The sequence below is a fragment of the Arvicanthis niloticus genome, chromosome 9 (genome assembly GCF_011762505.2).
Source record: "Arvicanthis niloticus isolate mArvNil1 chromosome 9, mArvNil1.pat.X, whole genome shotgun sequence".
Taxonomy (NCBI): domain Eukaryota; kingdom Metazoa; phylum Chordata; class Mammalia; order Rodentia; family Muridae; genus Arvicanthis; species Arvicanthis niloticus.
In genome coordinates, this window is record NC_047666.1 from 13,782,879 (window position 1) to 13,801,306 (window position 18,428).

Here is an 18,428-nt window from a genome sequence, read left to right on the forward strand (position 1 = left end):
AGTGGTCATCTTATAATGCAGGCTGTGACAAACATGACTTCTTAAATTTGAGATAAGAGCAGAAATGTAGGAACCATGGGAGACTTTATTTATGTGAAAAAATCCTTGGGGTTATCAGTCTGAACAAGAACCAGCACTAAAACATGGCCAACATGAGAATAAACCCTGACAGCTGTTAAATTCTTGCTACAGTTATAGATCAAGGGACATCCCACTCACACTAATATTTCAAACTGATTTAAAAATGTCACCATATATGAGTATTGCTTTTAAGGTGCAATATTAGACATTTATGAAGCTAGCATATTGAAGGCCGGAAATTCTCTTTTAATAATTAACACGAAAGATCCAGGATAAATTTTTAGAGGAGAGGGATCCGAGACAAGTCTTGGTATAAGAACTCAGGCTAATCTCAAACTTGTAGCAATCCTGCCTCACTCTCCCAAGTGCTGGGGTTACAATCATTGTACTGGCATGGTCCAGGAGGGCTATGCCTGATAAGGATAAAGCTAAGAGAAGCATGAGAATAATTTTAAAGCACTTACAGAGCTTTTATGAAAAATTGGGCCTGTTCTGGTTTGGGAGACCTGCAGTGGAATTAGAGGCAAAGGTTTGAATATGATTCCTAAGCCTGATATTCAGTAGCAAGAAGACGGGAGAGTGTGCCTAATTTTTCCATGTCATCTCTATGAGTTGGCTGCAGTATTGTTTCTGGTCCAGTTTGTTCTGTGATCCCATAAAGGGCTGGAGCACTGTTCTCTTTGGATGAGCCTGGGTGTGCCTGAGTGGCTGCTTTGACAGAAAGAATAGATATGATGGAATACCTAAGTAATATGACCATTTGACATATCTTCTTGTTGTTGGTGCCAGGGGCATCATTTGGTGAAGCCCAAACACCCTTAGTGCTGTCACAGAGAGGTATGTGGAGAGAGTATCTGAGGACAGGGATGTGTCAGACACTCCAGGTACTGTCTGATGAAACTACAAGAAGCACCCCAAGAAAGCAGTCTATTACCATGAAAAACAAGGGTGAAATAAAGCCAATCAGTATGTGTCTTAAACGGCCAGGCAGAAAATTCTGTGAGCTGTATTCACAGAGACTGGGATACAGAGCTAGGAGGGGATCGTGACCATTACAAGATGCCATGTACCATGGCTTTACATGCTCACCGAGTGCCATTACTGTTTCTGTTCCCTAAGAGGGACCTGACATCAGAAGTCCCAGGAAGCAAATGCTGGCTCATCTGGAAAGGTCATTTAAAAGGTCATTTAAACACTCAGATCAGAATGGTCTAAAAGGACACGAGCTACTCTATAAAGTGGTGTGTGTCTCAAGTACTGAAGATATTCAGGCTCAGTGCCCACACGTGAGGAGTGTCCCTCCACGAGAGCTGTGAGTGGGCAGGAGTCACACTTCTAATCAGCTAGATCTATCTATCAGCAGGGTTCAACGATATTTACTATAACCTTGAGCTCTCTTTGTAGGCACAGGTGTAATTAGCCCAATATATCTTTCAAACCACTTCAAATACTATTTACAACAAGAATAAAAACAAAAAAAATTGATTAATGCTTTGCAGTCATAGGATCTAGAGAAATAGCTTAGTGGCTAAGAACATTGTTGCTTCTGCAGAGAGTTCAGGGTTTGTTCTTAGCACCCTCTTGGGGGTTTATAACAATTTTGGGGGCTTCAATGCCCTCTTTTCAACACCCAGGGTATCAGATATGCACACAGTGCACATAGATATATGTAGACAACACCCTATACACATAAGTAAATCTAATATTTCGATATTTAGCAATAATCTATTTATTTTATAGTAAATATAGAAATATATTTATTTTGGGGCTGGAGAGATGGCTCAGTAATTAAGAGCATGTACTGCTCTCCCAGAGGACCTGGGTTTTGATCCAGAACCCACATCAGGCAGTTCACAACTGCTTGAATCTCCAGCTCCAGGGGATCTAACATCCTTTTCTGGCTACCTCAGGTACACCCTCCCTGTGCCCCCACACAAGTAAATAAATAAAATCTTTTAACAACCTTATTAAACATCTTTTAGTCCACATCATGTATTTCTATGGGCCTTTAACTCACCTAATGCATCTAAAGCTTTATCTTTCACTGCAAACCAGATTAGATCAAGTAGGCCTTCGAGCCTGCGGCACTGTACCTTGACACGTGCTCTACGGCATCCTGGAAGAACACCAGCTTCACTTCCTTAGGGTTTGTCAGGTTATAGTCATCGAGATAGTCCTGCAGAACATTCTCGATTTTCTCAATGTCAGGTAAATCATCGTAGATGCGGTCAGACTTATCTGCTCCAAACTGTAAGGCGATTGTGGGAACACACCAAGTTGGGTCAACTGCCTTATATAGACACATGGCCCACACAGACAATCTGGAAAATGATTTCACTTCACCTTTCCCAGTGGTAGGTTGTAATGTCAATGATTTTTTTTGTAATAAAATTCATGCAGAAAGGAGTTTGAAATCATTTAATTTTTGTGTGTGTATGTGTGAAGTTGTGGATATTCTATTGAGGAAGTTCAAGGACTACTTTGGACTATGTTTGTCCTTGGAAGCTTTCCAATGTCTGTCTTATTGGCCCAGAACTTTGCAAAATTGGCCTGTAGTTCTGGGGATCCCCCGTCTCTGTCTCTCCTATTGCTATTAATAGGAATGTGCTAGCTATGTGTATGCTACTGCGTCTGGCTTTTCACATGGAGTTCTGAGGATTCAAACTTATGTTGTGGTAGACTGGCCCAGGGAGTGGCACTGTTTGGAGGCGTAGCCTTGTTGGAGGATGTGTGTGTGTCACTGTGGGCATGGGCTTTAAGACCCTCATCCTAACCATATGGGAGTCAATCGTCTCCTAGTGGCCTTCAGATGAAGATGTAGAACTCTGAACTCCTCCTGCACCATGCCTGCCTGGATGCTGCCATGTTCCTGCCATGATGATAATGGACTGAACCTCTGATCCTGTAAGCCAGTCCCAATTAAATGTTGTCCTTATAAGAGTTGCCTTGGTCATGGTGTCTGTTCACTGCAGTAAAACCCTAACTAAGACTTATGTCTTCATGCTTGTTGGGCGAGCACTTTACTGACTAAGCCATCTCTCCAGGCCTTTCTTTATTTGATAATACCATCACTACAAACATATAGCAAATGTAATCTGTGAAAACAAACTCTCATGCTTTATTTATTTTTACTTACTCTGTTGTGTTTGACCTAGTCTTTCTTTTCTTTTAAAAATGGTTGGTAATTTCAAACGTGCATATAATATATCTAGATTACATTCATTTTTCCTCAGCTCTTCTAAGACTTCCCTCTATTACCCCTTCCTAATTCATGTTGTCTGATTTTTTAAAGAATTAATTAATTGATTAAGTTTTACAAGCACGGAGTCCAATCAGGATGGCCAGTATGTCCATGAGTGTAGGCCTGCCCAGTAGAGCATTCATGGGCAACCAGCTTTCAGGGCCACGTCCTTGCATTAAACTGACTTCCCCTCTGCTATCAGCCACCACTTGCCTGTAGCTCCCTAGCCAGTGTGTGAGCTCCTGGGCTCCTATCCCACCTGTCGCCAAATACTGACAGCTTTAACCTTGTACAGGACTTGCATAGGCATCTATGGCTGCTGGACCTTCATTTTTAATGATAACTTTAAATAGGTATATTTCACACAAATAAACTATCCTCCCCTCCCCCCATGTCAGGTGGTAACACTCACCTGGAGTGAGGCCCTGCATACAGCTTATAGAAGGACCAGTTAATTTATTAGCAGGTCATTAGCTTTGGTAGGAAGGCAGCTTTGTACCTTTGTTCTGTGTGTGAGTCAAATAAAATGGGTGTGGCCCTTGGCTTTGAGACCAAGGACATATTTCCCAAGTAAAAGTCAGTTTGGTAGAAGCACATGGCTTGTTGTTGTATAGGTGGTGTGATGATTTGTGTATGCTTGGGCCAGGGAGTGGCGCTATTAGGAGCCACTCTATTAAATCCTAAATCCTAAATCTCTATTAGGAGATGTGGCCTTATTGGAGTAGGTGTGTCACAGTGTTCATGAACTATAATATCCTAGTCCTAGCTGCCTGGAAGCCAGTCTTCTGATAGTAGCCGTCAGATGAAGATGTTGAACTCTCAGCTCCTCTTGCACCATGCCTGCCTGGATGCTGCCATGTTCCTGCCTTGATGATAATGGACTGAACCTCTGAACCTGTAAGCCAGCCCCAATTCAATGTTGCCTTTACAAGGATTGCCTTGGTCATGGTGTCTGTTCACAGCAGTAAGACCCTAACTAAGACACGTGGGGTTTGGAAGATTTGTTCCAGGACCGTTCAGAGGGTAAAATTAGGCCCATGTGTTGATGCTTTTGGAAGGATGGAAGAGAAACTTACAATGATATGAAAGATAGTTAAATATAAGAATGTTTTGCTACTGATTAGAGTTTTCTTGAAATGAAGAGGACAGCTTGTTTGACTATTAAGCTCCCATGACAGAAAGCATTTGATCGGAGATTGTACAGCTAGGTATCATAGGAATTTCGGCCCGAGTAAAGGAACTAAGCCTCTTTGTCTCCTGATAATTCTGGTTTGCACTATCGCCAAAACAAGTGTAACTTTAGCTGAAAGAGACCAGGTAGTAAATAATATTTGGTGTTGCAGAGCAACATCTCTGCCTCACACTACTGTACTCTGCTACCATTGGGCAAAGGTGGCCGTGGAGCTGCACACAAAAGAGTGAGCCGTGTTGGGATAAAGCATATTCACAAGAACTAGGCAGCAGGCAGATTTGGCCCATGGGACTGGAGTTTGTTCACATTTGGCTTAGATGTTTAATCTTAAATACAAAATTTTTGTGCAGATGAATCTGATTTGGAAAACAGCAAATACCTTTAAGTACAGTCAGGCAGCAGACCACTCACCTTAATGAAATCCCCAAATATGATGGGCTTGTTTAAAAAGTATTCCAGGTCAATTGCAATTCCAAAGTGCTTGTCTGTTAAAACACAAAAGCAACTTTACTGTGGGGATCGGCTTGAACGGAGCGTTCTACCTTTTTAGTTGGGTGGAAAGTTTCCCAGATTTCATTATTTAGTAAGTACTACAAGTTTTGGCTAAATAGTAAATATTGAATAATTAGTCAATAAAAAGAAACATTTAAGAATTATCATCATTTCTTTTTCTTTTTAAAAAAGTAAATGCATAATTTTCTTTTTTGAGACAGAGTCTCATGCTGTAGCCAAGCTGGCCTCAAACTTAAAGCAGTTCTCTTGCTGGAGCCTCCTAGGTGCTGGGATTATGGTAATGAAATACTACACCCAGATAAAACTATGTTTTTAAATTAACATATAAAATAATGGGTTTCACTATGCCATTTTGATACATGTAGAGTATTATTTTTGTTTTTCTCTCCTTTGTCTACCTTCTCTCTTTCCTACTAAGCCTCTGTCCCCTAACTAGACCTATCTGTGTCCATGTCATATATGTGTTTCATCTGTATATAACCATGGGTCTGTATATATACCTAGACTCTCCATGATGCCACCCATCTGTGACATGCATGTGTATACACACACATATCACATGGGTCTGCATATAACTATATATAGTTACCCTTGGATTCTCCATTATGCCATGTATGCGTGACATATGTATTACATGGATGTGCTTATAACTACACACACACACCCCTTGATCTTCTATGACAGAAGGCATGTGATGTTTGTCTTTCTGTTCACCCATGAACTTCTCTTGTTCCCTTACACATCATTTCAGACTGCTTTCTCCTTACACTTCTCTCTGCTGTCATATCATTCATCAATATTCTCTATCTCTCACTCTATTCCTTGTAAGAAAGGAAACATGTTATTCTGGCTTCTTACTAGACAAAATCTTACTTGTCTACTTTACTGTCTCTACTTCTAATTTTATACCTGATTAAGACTATTAAACCTTTATTTTAGTAATTCATCTTCATAATATTTATAGATGTTTGACTTATCAAAAATCTTACTTATGAATACCTAACCCTCCTAAACTCATTTTCCGTTCCCTTTTATGGAGACCAAATTGTTTTTCTGATTTATAAAAAATTAAAAAGATAACCCAGCTAAATAAAGATATTTACTGGCCATTTCTGTCAAAATGACATGGAAGTAGTGTTTGTCTTCATTATTGATCAGGCGATCATGGAACACTCTTTGACATTCATGGCAAAACAGTCTAAATATCTGAAGTTCTTCTCTTATTGTTCCTGGATCACATTGGAGAATACCTGTGTTTTTTTTTTTTTTTTTTTAAGAAAAGGGGGGAAAAAGAAAAATTGCATTTATGGAATCTCTTATAACACTTTAATAAAGTAGAAAACACTTAAGTCCAGCTTGGGATGGAAAGAAGTGGTTAGGTTTGAGATATATTTTGAAGGGGCGGTTGTTCATGGAGTGAGTGGAGGTCAAGGTTCATAACCAGAAGAGTTAATGATGGTCCCTTCTAAGGTGGGGATACCTGTGGCCAGTGGTAGAGGGACAGAGCAAGACTCCATCTATTTTTTTTTTAAATTTTGAGATCTCACTATGTAGCTCTGGCTATCCTAGAACACACTATGTAGACCAGGCTGGCCTAGAACTCACAGAGACCTGCCTGCCTCTGCCTCCTGAGTGCTGGAATTAAAGGCGTGCATCACTGTAGCTAAGAACCTACTTTCAACCTGCAAGTTTCAGAAGTCCAGTTGAGCAGCTGAGTGAGGACGTAGAGAAGAGTGGAGAATGTGGGCGACATGCTCAGAGGAGAGGCTGCTGTCTGGAACAGAGGATTGACTGAGGTTCAACAAAACGGCTGACTGAGTACAGAGTCCAGGCTGTGATTTTAAGGTAGGGAGGAAGAGCAGCTACCAATGCCAATGGAGTGACAATAGCCAGGGAGAGCAGGGAGCAGGAGAGAGCTTGCGCTAAAAGCATCATGGAATGAGGCTGTTTTTTTTTTTTTTTTTTTTTTTTTTTTTTTTTTAAACAGGAGTCTTTTTAGAAAAAAAAAGAGGAATTAATTTTTAAAGGTGGAATCTATTATTGGATTTGTAAAAATGGTGCTGGGGTGATCTAATAGAAGGGAATACTATAAAAGCAGTGTGGGAATTGTAAACCAAATCTCAGCTGAGGCAGGTGGAGATGGAACTTGGTACAGGGGCAGTTCAGCTCAGGATAGGAAAAGGCAGGCTATCTGGGAGCTTTGGGAGATGCAGCATCTCTGGTCTGCTTGCTTCTATTGTTCAGCTTTCTATTCCTCACCCTTAGCTGGAAGGGAGAAGTGGGATGGGGTTGGAGACTTGAGAAGGTTCTGGAGTTCAGCGTGAGGTAGGGCTGTAAGGAGACTTGAATAATTTATGTTCTGTGTCCCAGTTACTTTTCTGTTGCTGTGATAAAATACCCCAACAAAAGCAACTTAGGAAGAAGGAAGGTTTTTCTCACAGAGTTTTCCTCACAGTTCTAGTCCATCTCTCCAGGGAGGTCATATGAGTAGGAACATGGGGTGTGTGTGGCTATGCACAGCATATCCACAGCCAGGCAGCAGGAACAGCAAAGTTGAGAAACAGAATATGCTCAGCTCACTTCCTTCTTCTTACATAGCCTGGATCTCAAACATAGGGAATAGTGACACCCACAGTGGGCAGGTCTTCCCACCTCAATTAACCGTGCCAAGAAGGTCCTCTCCTGGGTGATTCCAGATCTCATCATGTGGACAACTGAGATTAACCATCATGCTGGGAGTTGTCCAATTGAGTCATAGACACCTTGGTGCACATGATTCTGAGAGATTTGGTGGAGGGCAATGGAAACGCAGAAGCAAGAATGAGGACACTACCTTGCACACACTTGGATAAGTCTCTTAGGTTAAAGACGTAATGGGACTTGGCTGGGGTTGGCAGGAGATCAACACTCATCCTGTTATAAATCTCAACTGCAGCTTCTACAATATTTGATGAAGTTTGCTTTACTGCTTCTGGGAAGTCAGCCAGGAAGCCATTCAAGATGGCCTAGAACCAGAAACATAATGAAGAGATTTTTTTAACCCAATATTTGTCTTTCAAATACTCTAGTTTTAATACTGTTTTCCAAGTGCAATAGAAGAAGACTAAATTCCAAGACAAAGGCACCTGTGCATCAAGCCCTTGTTCATTTCAGAATATACTCTCAAGAACAGGCTCTTTCTTGTGATTTGTGGTTATTGGGTTGGCTGAGTGAAATTCACAGCTGGTCTGTGACTTCCCATGAACTTTCTATTTTCTGTCTTTGTGACTGTGTTCACTCAAGAACTCTCTGTTCCTGGGCTCTCTTCCCTCTTCGTCAATTTGTAGCCTCTTCCAAGACCCCACTTTGGGTGACTAGAGATGGTATGCCCTACTGACCCATGTCCTGCCATTATCCCTTTCAGAGCAACGTTTCTCATCATAGGATGCTCTGATGAGTGCTTCTAGGTTAGGGTAACAATGTGTTTCCCGTTTAAAAGACGAAGAAGTGGTCCCTCAGGGAGGTTAGTTCAGGTGGGAGAAAGGTGGCTCATTGTTCACAGTGATGGTAGGAGAGTCGATGAAGTCTGTTTGGGGTGTGTTGAACTGGAGCGGCCTGGAGTGTTGTGTGCTTTAAGCAGGGGATCCAGAGGTCATGTCTAAAATATGCATAGAGGTAAGGGCTGGGCAGGGGAAAGATCTGCCTTCTTTAAGAGTTAATGCCGTATATAAACTGTCTGCATCCCTAAGTGCTCTGGCTATGAGATCACAGATAAAGGAGTCAATAATGCATACACCACCCAGCTGCTCTCTGGGTGTCTATGGTCATAGGCTTCCTGCTTAGAAGAGAGGTGAAAGGGGTCCTTAGAAATCCAGTGGACTATTTTGACTATGAGATCCTTCGTAGATGTTTTCTTTGCCCCATCTTGTTTAAATTAGAATCCACACTTACCTGAAAAATCTGCTTCAAACTGTGCTCTGAAGGCATGGGGAGGCACAGCATGCTGAAGTGTCGGATGAAGCGGGGTGTCACCGGATTGCGACCCCCTCCTGGAGGTGCACATGCTGATACAATTGTTACATCCTGTGTGGAGAGAAAGCCTGTGTGGGTTTCCCTGCAGAGAAAAAGATAAGGTCTGCCCTCCCTAATATCAGAACTCAGAAACAACACTCTTTGGAGGACGTATTAGGAGCCATCATTGCAACCCCATGACTCTCCAAGGTCACACCCTTATTTCATGATGAAAAACCAAGGTCTCGATTGCTCACTTGGCAATGTCCGGGCTGTATTTTTTTTTAAACCACTCTGGAGGTTGGCAAGATGGCTCAGTGTTTAAGAACATGCTCTACTCTTATACTAGTTTGTTGTTGCAGTTTCCTTTTCAGCACCCACATCAGGTAACACAAACTTGCCTGTAGCTCCAGGGGACCAGACACCTTCTTTTGGATTCCATGAGGACATGTGCACCCCCCAGATTAGGCATGCAATTAAAAATAAATGTTTAAAGACAAACAATAGAGATTAAAAGGCCACTCATGCTGTCTGCATGTCAGGGAGCAGGCCCAGTGTGTCTAGAGATGAGTTAAATGTCTTAGTTTAATCTGACTGATGTCCACATGAGGTATAGATTATTGGCTTCAGGAGAGGGCAGGGGCTGGCTTCAGATAATGACTGTTTAAATGAAAAGAAATAAGTGAACAGAATAATATTTACAACGGATGGCCCATACATTCAAAAGGAATTCTAGCATTTGGCCTGTGTCTATTTGTTTTGCAGGGATACTGGGAGAGTTAAATGATGTAACAGTGCTTGGTGCAATTTGTCTTTACTATGGGTGAAATGACTTACTGCAGACACACCCCCTTTCAGGATAGAATCAGAGCAGGCAGTTCATGCAGGGTTCCTATTCTTCCCCAGACTCTTGAGTCCTGCTGATGGCTTGTTAGTTGCACATGTTACCACAATGAGGCTCTGACTCTTATCTTTTCTCCTCTTAGGGGCTTCGGAGTCTCTATTCCTGCCTCCTCTCTGGTCTATTCCCTTTCTACAGCCAAGTAGATCTTTTTAGAACACTTGTTTCAGAGACTCCATAACACTGAGAAGACAAACCCTCATTTTTTATCATGAACACACAGCCCTCTGAGATGTGAGTTCTATTTCTCTTGCTGTTCTAGAATCACATTTTACAGGATTAGGGTATTTCAGACTCTTTGTCTATGAGGTATAAAGTATTCACTCCCTCTGCTCTGTCCTTATAGTCTATCTAGTCTCCCAAATACCGTCTTCTCTCAGCCTTTAACCCTGCCCCAGTCCTGAGTTTGTTCTGTCTTTCCTACTCATCATCTTTCACTACAAATATCTATCTACTCTCCAAAACTGAGCTCCCTGGGAGGCAAGGACTGTCTCCTTGGCCACTCGTCTCCTGAAGGAGCATAACAAGAACTCAATGCAGATGGAGTGAACTGAATTACAGGTAAGAAACACCGATATGCTTTATAGATTGAATTTACCCAGAAATAACGTGTCAAAGTCCTAATTTGTGATAAAATTTGATTGCTTTTGGAGACAGGGCATTTGGAGAGGTGATTAATGTAAGATGATGTCTTTAGGGTGACTCCTAATATAATACGAATGGTACCTCAATAAGAAGAAAAGGAGTTGTTGTGGTTTGAGTATGGTTTGCCTCCTCCATAACTTACGTTGGTTTAATCCCTGTTAAGGGGGATGTAGAGGGGAGACGTTTAATCCAACATTGCTGTTTTGAGATGGTAGCTTTAGGAAATTATTAAGACTAGCTCAGGTCGAGAAAAGTTTCATTTTAACAGGAAGGGTGATGTGTAGGAGGAGCTAAGGTAGGAGGAGTACTGAGAGGAAGAAAAGGAGTAAGAAGAGGAGAAGAAGAAGGAGAGGAGAAGCTAGGTGATGAAAGAGAGAAAGAGGGGGGAGACAGGGAGGCAGATATTCATGTATCTCCACCAGTCAAAGATAGTTGTTATATCTAGGTCGGTCAGTGGGTTACACCTCTGATTGAACAATTCCAAACTTATAAAGCCTGTGATTAACATTATTTTAAAAAAATGTATAAATGCAAAAAAGAAAAGGGGGCATGGGATAGGGGTTTCCTAAGGGGGGTGGGGGGAATGGGGATAGGGGATGCCATCTGAAGTGTAAATAAAATATCTAATAAAAAATAAAAAAAGTTACTTAAAATAATTAAAAATAAATGGAAACATATATAAGAAAAAAAAAAAAAAGACTAGCTCAGGTCATCAAAGTGGTACTCCTCATATTTCTCCAGCCTTGCTGTTGGGTAGTATTTCCCTCGGCTTCTTAGAAAGTTGTAAAAGGAAGCTTGCTCATATCAGGATGTAAACAACTCACAAGTTGCAGGAAGTCTCAGAAATGTACTAGATTCACAAGGTTCCTGGCTCTCCAAGATTATATAGGCAGTAAGGACTACTGAGGAGAGGAGACTCTCTGAACTTGATCTGCCTGCAAGTTGTACAAAAAACTCTCCATCCAGTTTTTGTGAGTTGTCACCCATGCTGAGTTTGGGGGAGATGGGCTTTGGGTGAGACATCTGCTTCCCTCTTTCCTTTTTGAGATAGGGTTTCACTCTGTGACCCTGTTTTTGAGATAGGGTTTCACTCTACGACCCTGGCTGCCCTAGAACTCATGATATAGACCAGGCTGGCTTGGTCAAAGGGATTCACTTGTTTCTGCCTCCCAAGTGTTGAGATTAAAGGCATGTACCACCATATCCAGCACTGCAGCTGCCTTTGAGTTATCCATGTTCTTGTAAGCAACCCTTTATTCACATCTATAAGTGTGAATAAGCCCAATAAACTCATTGGTTTACCAAGTTGGATTTTGCTGGTATCTTTATTTTGGCCTACCATTGGTTCCGAATCTGGGTTGAAGAGAGGCTTGCTTATATCTCTCCACTGTCACCTACCACTTGACTGTCCCAATGATGAAGCAGGATCACATGTGGTCTCTTGCCCTTGGATCAAAACCACAATCCACAATAAATCTCTTTATGACTTATCCATCCTGGGTAACTGCTATTAGCAATAGGAAACAGAGTGACAAGCCCATGTAGGGACATGAGGAGAAGAAGGACATCTACAGCTCATGGAGGGACGTCTTAGAGAGAGTGCTGCTCACCCCATCATCTTCAACTTCTAGCTTTTAGAATTAGGAGAAACTAGCTGAAGCTACCCAGTCTGTAGTATTTGTAGTATTTCCAAAGATGGAAATAATTTTCCATCAATTGATGTGAAATCGAAAATTAACCTGTATTTCTTTCCAAAAGAGTTTGTTTCTATCATAGAATCCACCAAAATCCTGATACTGCCGTAGCAGTTCGATTGGTGGTTGGGAGCCATAGCGGTCCAGCCGGGGCATATTCAGGTCATCAACAAAAATCACCACTTGTTTATTTCCTGGCGCTCCTGGAAGAAGACAAAGAATTTTAAAAGAATTACAATTTGTCCTTAGAAAACATAAGACCCTTTGTTGTTGTGGCTTAAAAATGATTTGTTCCCACAAAAGTTCATGTTGAAGCCTTAGTCCCTGGTGTAATGGTATTGGGGGTGTGTGGGGGAACACTGAGGCATTTGGGATCATGAAGGATCTGCCCATCCACCCTCTGCCGGGAGATACAGACCTGACCAAGGCTTTCACATTGTCATCTCACGTGGTACCTCACCTTCAGACTCAGAAACTCTTGATGATGCTAGTTCCCCAGTGGGGTCTGGACCTTTCCGGGTCTCAGCCTCACCCTCTTCCCTGACCAGATGTGTGGCCCGAGTGTCTGAATGTGGAGGAGGAAGGGGGTTATCTCTCTATAGAAGGAAGTAGAGGGACACCAAAGGTTTCAATTAATGAACCCTGCCTCATCACCTCCACACAGATCAGGCTTTGATATTTGAAACCATTCCAATCTCATCAATAGAAAATCCCAGACAGTAGGAAGGAAGCACAGGAGGTGGGTTCCCCACTCTGGCCTCCTAGGCTTGAGAAAACAGCCATAGCCCTGTGGTTGAGGTGGGGATTCCAAGGCAATTGAAGCTAATTCAGAGTTTCACTTTATCGTCTGCCCCAGAGAAGCCATGTATCAAGATCCAAGTGGGAAGACGACCCAAGAGAATCACTCATAAAAATTTGGAGCTCATGCCAAAAAGCCAGACTGGCATCTGCTGCCCCATGTTTAACTGAGCAAGAAAAAGGGAAGCCAGAGGAGACAGTGAGGCAGTTGGTAACCCTACTGTTAGCACATGGAGGTCAGCACATGGTGGACAATGTGGAAAGCAGCCGAGCCCTGTCAGGTGCCTACTGGAGGGCTACAGGCTCTGCTGAGTGAAGCCCAGCACATAGGTTGAACTTATATTACTGGAGGTTGGGAAGAAGTGGATTCTGTGACCTGGAGATCAACATCAGGCAGCTTTCCAGTAAGGAGGCTGAAACCCGACCAGTGAACTGCTCTTTTAGGCAGGTTCACAAGAGCTTGCTCCTGCAAGCCTGCCTCCCAGAGAACATGGACGGGGGGTAATCCAGTGCCAGAGGGGCAGGGACTGAACATAGAGACAATGTAAATGCCAGTGAGGGATGAAACATTATTCTATCGTATTTTCTCCTGCCCCTACACATCAGGACCTCTACAGGAAGACAGGGCTAGCATCACCACATGCTACTCTCCATGTCAGTACCTGGGACTGCAAATCTGATTTACATCAGAGACAAGGGCTGACTTTTAATTAGGCTTGGGGTTGATGTTTTACATACTTAAAATATCTAAAGGTGACAGGAAATTTACACTTAAAACAACAACACAACAACAACAACAACAACACAACTAGCTAATAAGGGAAAGAGAAGGAGATGCTAAAACTTGGTCAAAAACAGCAACTGAAGACAAACCTGGTCTCATGCTACTTTCAACTGAACCCAGAAATTCCATGTGCCAGATATGAAGACATTTGTCAATTTAAACAAATGGAAATGAGTTGAGATTTGAGAACCATGGATGGAGAGAAGAGGGGCCATGAGATCTCAGAGACTGCAGATGATCTGGGCTGAAGGTGGCTGCCATGGCTAGTCTTCACCTTGACTCCACTTGGAGTCACCCAGGAGGCACACTGCCAGGTGTATCTGTGAGAATGTTTCCAGAGAGGTTCAATGGGGAAGGGAAGATTAACCCTGAATGTGGTGGGCACAATCCCATGGGATCCCAGAATGAATTAAAAAAAAAAAGAAAAATTAAGTAAAAAGGAGAAAGCAAGCTGAGCAGCGCATTCATCTGTCTTGATAGCAGATGTGATGTGACCACCTGCTTGCTCCTGCCGCCATGCTTTCCCTGCTAAGATCAGCCTTCTCCCTTAAACTGTGAGTCAAACCAAATTCCTCCTTTAAATTGCCTTTCTCAGCAGCGAGAAGAACAGCTGACATTGTGGTGGGAGAAAGAAAAGGCTTGAAGTTCATGGTGAGATATCTAGATGAGAAAAATGACCGTTAGCACAATGCCCTCACTCCATTCTGCACTAACTCGTGCTGAGGCACAGCCCTCTGAGTGATGCTTACAACCTGTAGGAGATATCAGTGCTTTCCCCAGAGGACTAGGCTGGTTGCTACAGGAACGGGTTGCTGCAAGGCAAGTTGGTTTCCTCAGCTTGCTCTTTTTGTATGCAACTGGCTTAATGAATGTGCAGAACGAAACCATGAGAGTGACTCTCACCTAGAATATTTTTTCTCTTTCGTTCCAGTTTTGACTCAATGATCTCTTGTGTCCTTGCAGATGAAGTTTGGGCAGAAAAATTTAGATAAACAGGGACATAGCCAGCTGTTTCTTGAATTCTATTCAGCAATCCTTTTGCAATAACAGACTTTGAATAAAAAAAAGAACATGTTAATTGATTTCATATTCAATGTGATACCTTTTCAGTAGCCTATACTGGTCACCCAGCCCCATGAATGAGACACAGTATAGAAGAAGCAAAGATGGATCTAAATGAAACTGTTATTGTTTCATTGTGGACACTGATTTTCAGATACATTTATCAGAACTAAAGAAATATTACAATCAGGTCTAATTCAGAAAAAAAAATTTGGTCTTAGTGTCATACCAAATTTATCTGTTAGTATCCAGTCAGATTGGATGATGTGGTAGACCCACATTTCTTTTCGAAAAATTTAAAAAGTTGTTGTGTGTGTGTGTGTGATCATGCATATGTACGAGTGTCTGTGTGTCATGATGCACATGTGTGGAGGTTAGAAGACAACTTACAGAAACTGTAAGTTTCCTCTCCTTCCACCCTATGAGTCCTGAGGACTGAACTCATGGAGCCAGGCTTGGCAGCAAGCCCCTTCACTTGCTGAGACATCTCGGTGGCCCATATTTCTCAGAGACAGTATAAAGATAAACAGTGAATCCTGGTTTGTGCAGACTCCTCTAGACGTTTTCTTCTCCACCCCTCCTTCCCAAATTATAATGACTCCGAAGTTGTGGCCATGTCAGTTAAAAGTCAATAGGAAAGAGGGCAGAATGACTGTCGCCAACAGTTTTCTTGGGGAGTACAGCTGCCCTGGGCAGTTTCTATCCAGATGACAAGTGGCTACTGCAGAAGTATGCAAACACCCTAAACTGCAAGCGTGGTCTGTAAGACCAACCTGAGGATACATTTAGAAACTGTTAGAAACTTTGGGGAAATCTCAGGGTCAGTATGAATTCTGCAGAGTTAAATTCTTCTGAAAAAAAAAAAAGTGATACAATCTAAAAAACAAACAAACAAATTCTCCCTGCCTCCCGACCCCGGGAAAGAATGTGTTATTTCTGAAGCTGGGGACCCTAGCTCCACAGTGCCCTCAATTTGACGGCACTTCTTATCGGATACTTTTCCTACCTTGCCGACTCCAGTTGTTCCGGTAAACAACACTGAGTGCCTGACCGCCAGCAGCTTTTCCATTAGATAGCCATAGCGCACCGTGTCTGTTGTAGGGACAAGCATCTCAAAGAATGGGACCTCCCTGCTGTACTTGAAGGTGGGTATGATTCGTTCCCAGGGGTCCAGGCGTTTGGTGTCAAAGTCTACGTGAATGCTCCACAGATCTCCAGAACTGGGAAGCTGACGTATAAGGCCAAATGTCAGTGGGCAGCATTGACTCACAGAAATAGATACATCCACAAAACCCAAGGCAGAGAACATGAACAGAGTTGAATTTCATGTTTTTCTTTTTCTTTTTAAGAAGAATTTGTTCAAGTATCAGAGGCTAATTGCTTACTTTTTGATTTAACTGCAGTGGTGATGCACTCGTGTGTGTGTGTGTGTGTGTGTGTGTGTGTGTGTGTGTGTGTGTGTGTGCATGTGAGCGCTCCTTGCTTTACTCTGTGAGTTTTAGGCCAGCCTGGTCTATACAGTGAATTCAAGACGAGGGCTACCCTAAAAAATTCCATATCCTATGGTTAAAAAAAAATTAAAGAATCCCAAGGAGGATTTGAACAAGATAAGTAAAGCAAGGAAATTATTCAGGTCCTAGTTTAAAACCACCGCAATGAGCAAGAGAACTAGCAAAATGGATGAGAAGTTTGACAACATGGGCGAGAAAATTTACCAAGGAAACTGCGAGTCTGGAAAAGAACCAAAGAGAAAGGTCAGAAATGAAAGTCCATCAATCAAATAAGCACACACATGAGCAGGTCACAAACGTTCTATTTGTGCTGAGTGTGCTGTGTTGTATTGGGTGCTGCAAGTACTCTAGGGATGAGGTAGAGTATGCAGGGGATGTGTAGGGTATTTAGAGTATGTAGGGGATGTGTAGGGTATTTAGAGTATGCAGGGGATGTGTAGGGTATTTACAGTATACAGGGGGATGTGTAGGGTATTTACAGTATACAGGGGGATGTGTGTAGGGTATTTAGAGTATACAGGGGGATGTGTGTAGGGTATTTAGAGTATGCAGGGGGATGTGTGTAGGGTATTTACAGTATACAGGGGGATGTGTGTAGGGTATTTGCCAACGGTGTCCCATGTGACAGAAGGGACTTGAGCATCCATAGACTTTGGAGTTTGGGGGAGCACTGGAATCAGTGTCTCCAAGAGCAACTGTGTGCACAGATCAAATCAACTGTGTGCACAGATCAAATCAACTGTGTGCACAGATCAAATCTTATACAATCCTATCCATGAATTAATATTTTGAAAATCCACAAGTACTGGTATTTCCAGTTTCAGTCTAATAACATGAGGTACATTTGACTTTTTCTTCCATATTTACAAGTCTTTCTGTGATGGTGAGGAATCTAGTGGCTGTAACACATTTGCTCGACCTTGGGATGCATACAAAGGAGTTCCCAAGTCAATACCGACCAACTGTGAAATTAGGCCTGCTAATCAGGACTCTGTTGTCTTGTGCGGTGCAGGGGTTTACAGACTATTTACCTTATTAACACCAAATGCCTGTAAAGCACACTGGAAGATTTCTCGTTTGCTTGGTTTTATTTATTTTTTAATACAGTAGATGTTATCAGTGACTGAAAGAGGAGAGTTACTTTTAGAAATCCTCATGATGAATAAGACTAAAGCCCCTAAAGCCGTTGCTTTTCCTGTTCATGTATTCCTTTTTATTCTGTTAATTCAAACCTTTAAGCTTTTAACTACATTTTTGAAGTGGTAGTTTAATTGCAGGGGTATTACTCTTCTGTTTATGAAACATAAATGTCTTAAAATTATACTTGCACATTTTAAGGACTTCAAGTGATGATGTCACCTCTATTTGGTCCTTACCCTGGCATCGGGATTATCATCAAATTGTGTTCTAATAAACGTATCAAAGGAATCCCAGTAGTTTTCAGTTAAGTTTCCACCCAAAGACCACAAATAACAGAACACAAAAGTCTGGCACAGTACAGTGTTCAGCTTCATTTGCTCCTGAAAGTGTAAAGAGAAACAATGTAACTATCTTACTTCCCGATGGAAGACGCCCCCTAAACTGTGAAGGCTGGGACCTCATTTTATTCAGACTCATGAGTTTAACTGAGCATAGAGACTGTTTTATTTGGCGATTCACAAAGTGGTGTTTCCTTATTTATATGATGGAAAATGATGAAAAATGAGGAACTGACATAAGTAGGAAACACAGCCCAAGGTCGACTTTCAGCTGGGTGTGGTAGCTCACTTTATGTATGCCCACATGAGTGTCTTCGAACAGACTGAGCAGCCCCCGTCCTAGAATGTGTTGTAGACCACAGGGGTAGAAGAGGCCAAGTTGAAGAATGAGCTGCAGGCTCTCTGGTGTCCCTTCTAACTTTGAGTCTAATTGAAGCCATTAGTCTTGCAAAATTAAATTAAAAACCAAATGGTCAAATTTCAGAAAATGTGGTTTTGATTGGCAAAGACTCTCATAGAACAACGGTGGTTTTGAGCT

The 18,428-nt window shown here is 42.1% G+C and overlaps 1 protein-coding gene across 2 annotated transcripts in view; it reads right to left on the minus strand.

Moving 5' to 3' along the window:
- Positions 1–18,428, minus strand: part of Dnah6 (dynein axonemal heavy chain 6) — a 191,083-nt gene that overhangs the window by 74,429 nt on the left and 98,226 nt on the right. For both annotated transcript variants that reach the window (XM_076939926.1, XM_034511794.2), the window contains exons 37-45: positions 17,789–17,932; positions 15,908–16,129; positions 14,743–14,890; positions 12,303–12,460; positions 8,958–9,089; positions 7,861–8,032; positions 6,131–6,277; positions 4,926–4,999; positions 2,175–2,329 (exon numbers count right to left, since the gene is read on the minus strand). In XM_076939926.1, the coding sequence (XP_076796041.1) occupies positions 2,175–2,329; positions 4,926–4,999; positions 6,131–6,277; positions 7,861–8,032; positions 8,958–9,089; positions 12,303–12,460; positions 14,743–14,890; positions 15,908–16,129; positions 17,789–17,932 (1,352 nt within the window). The remainder of the gene's footprint in view (positions 1–2,174; positions 2,330–4,925; positions 5,000–6,130; positions 6,278–7,860; positions 8,033–8,957; positions 9,090–12,302; positions 12,461–14,742; positions 14,891–15,907; positions 16,130–17,788; positions 17,933–18,428) is intronic.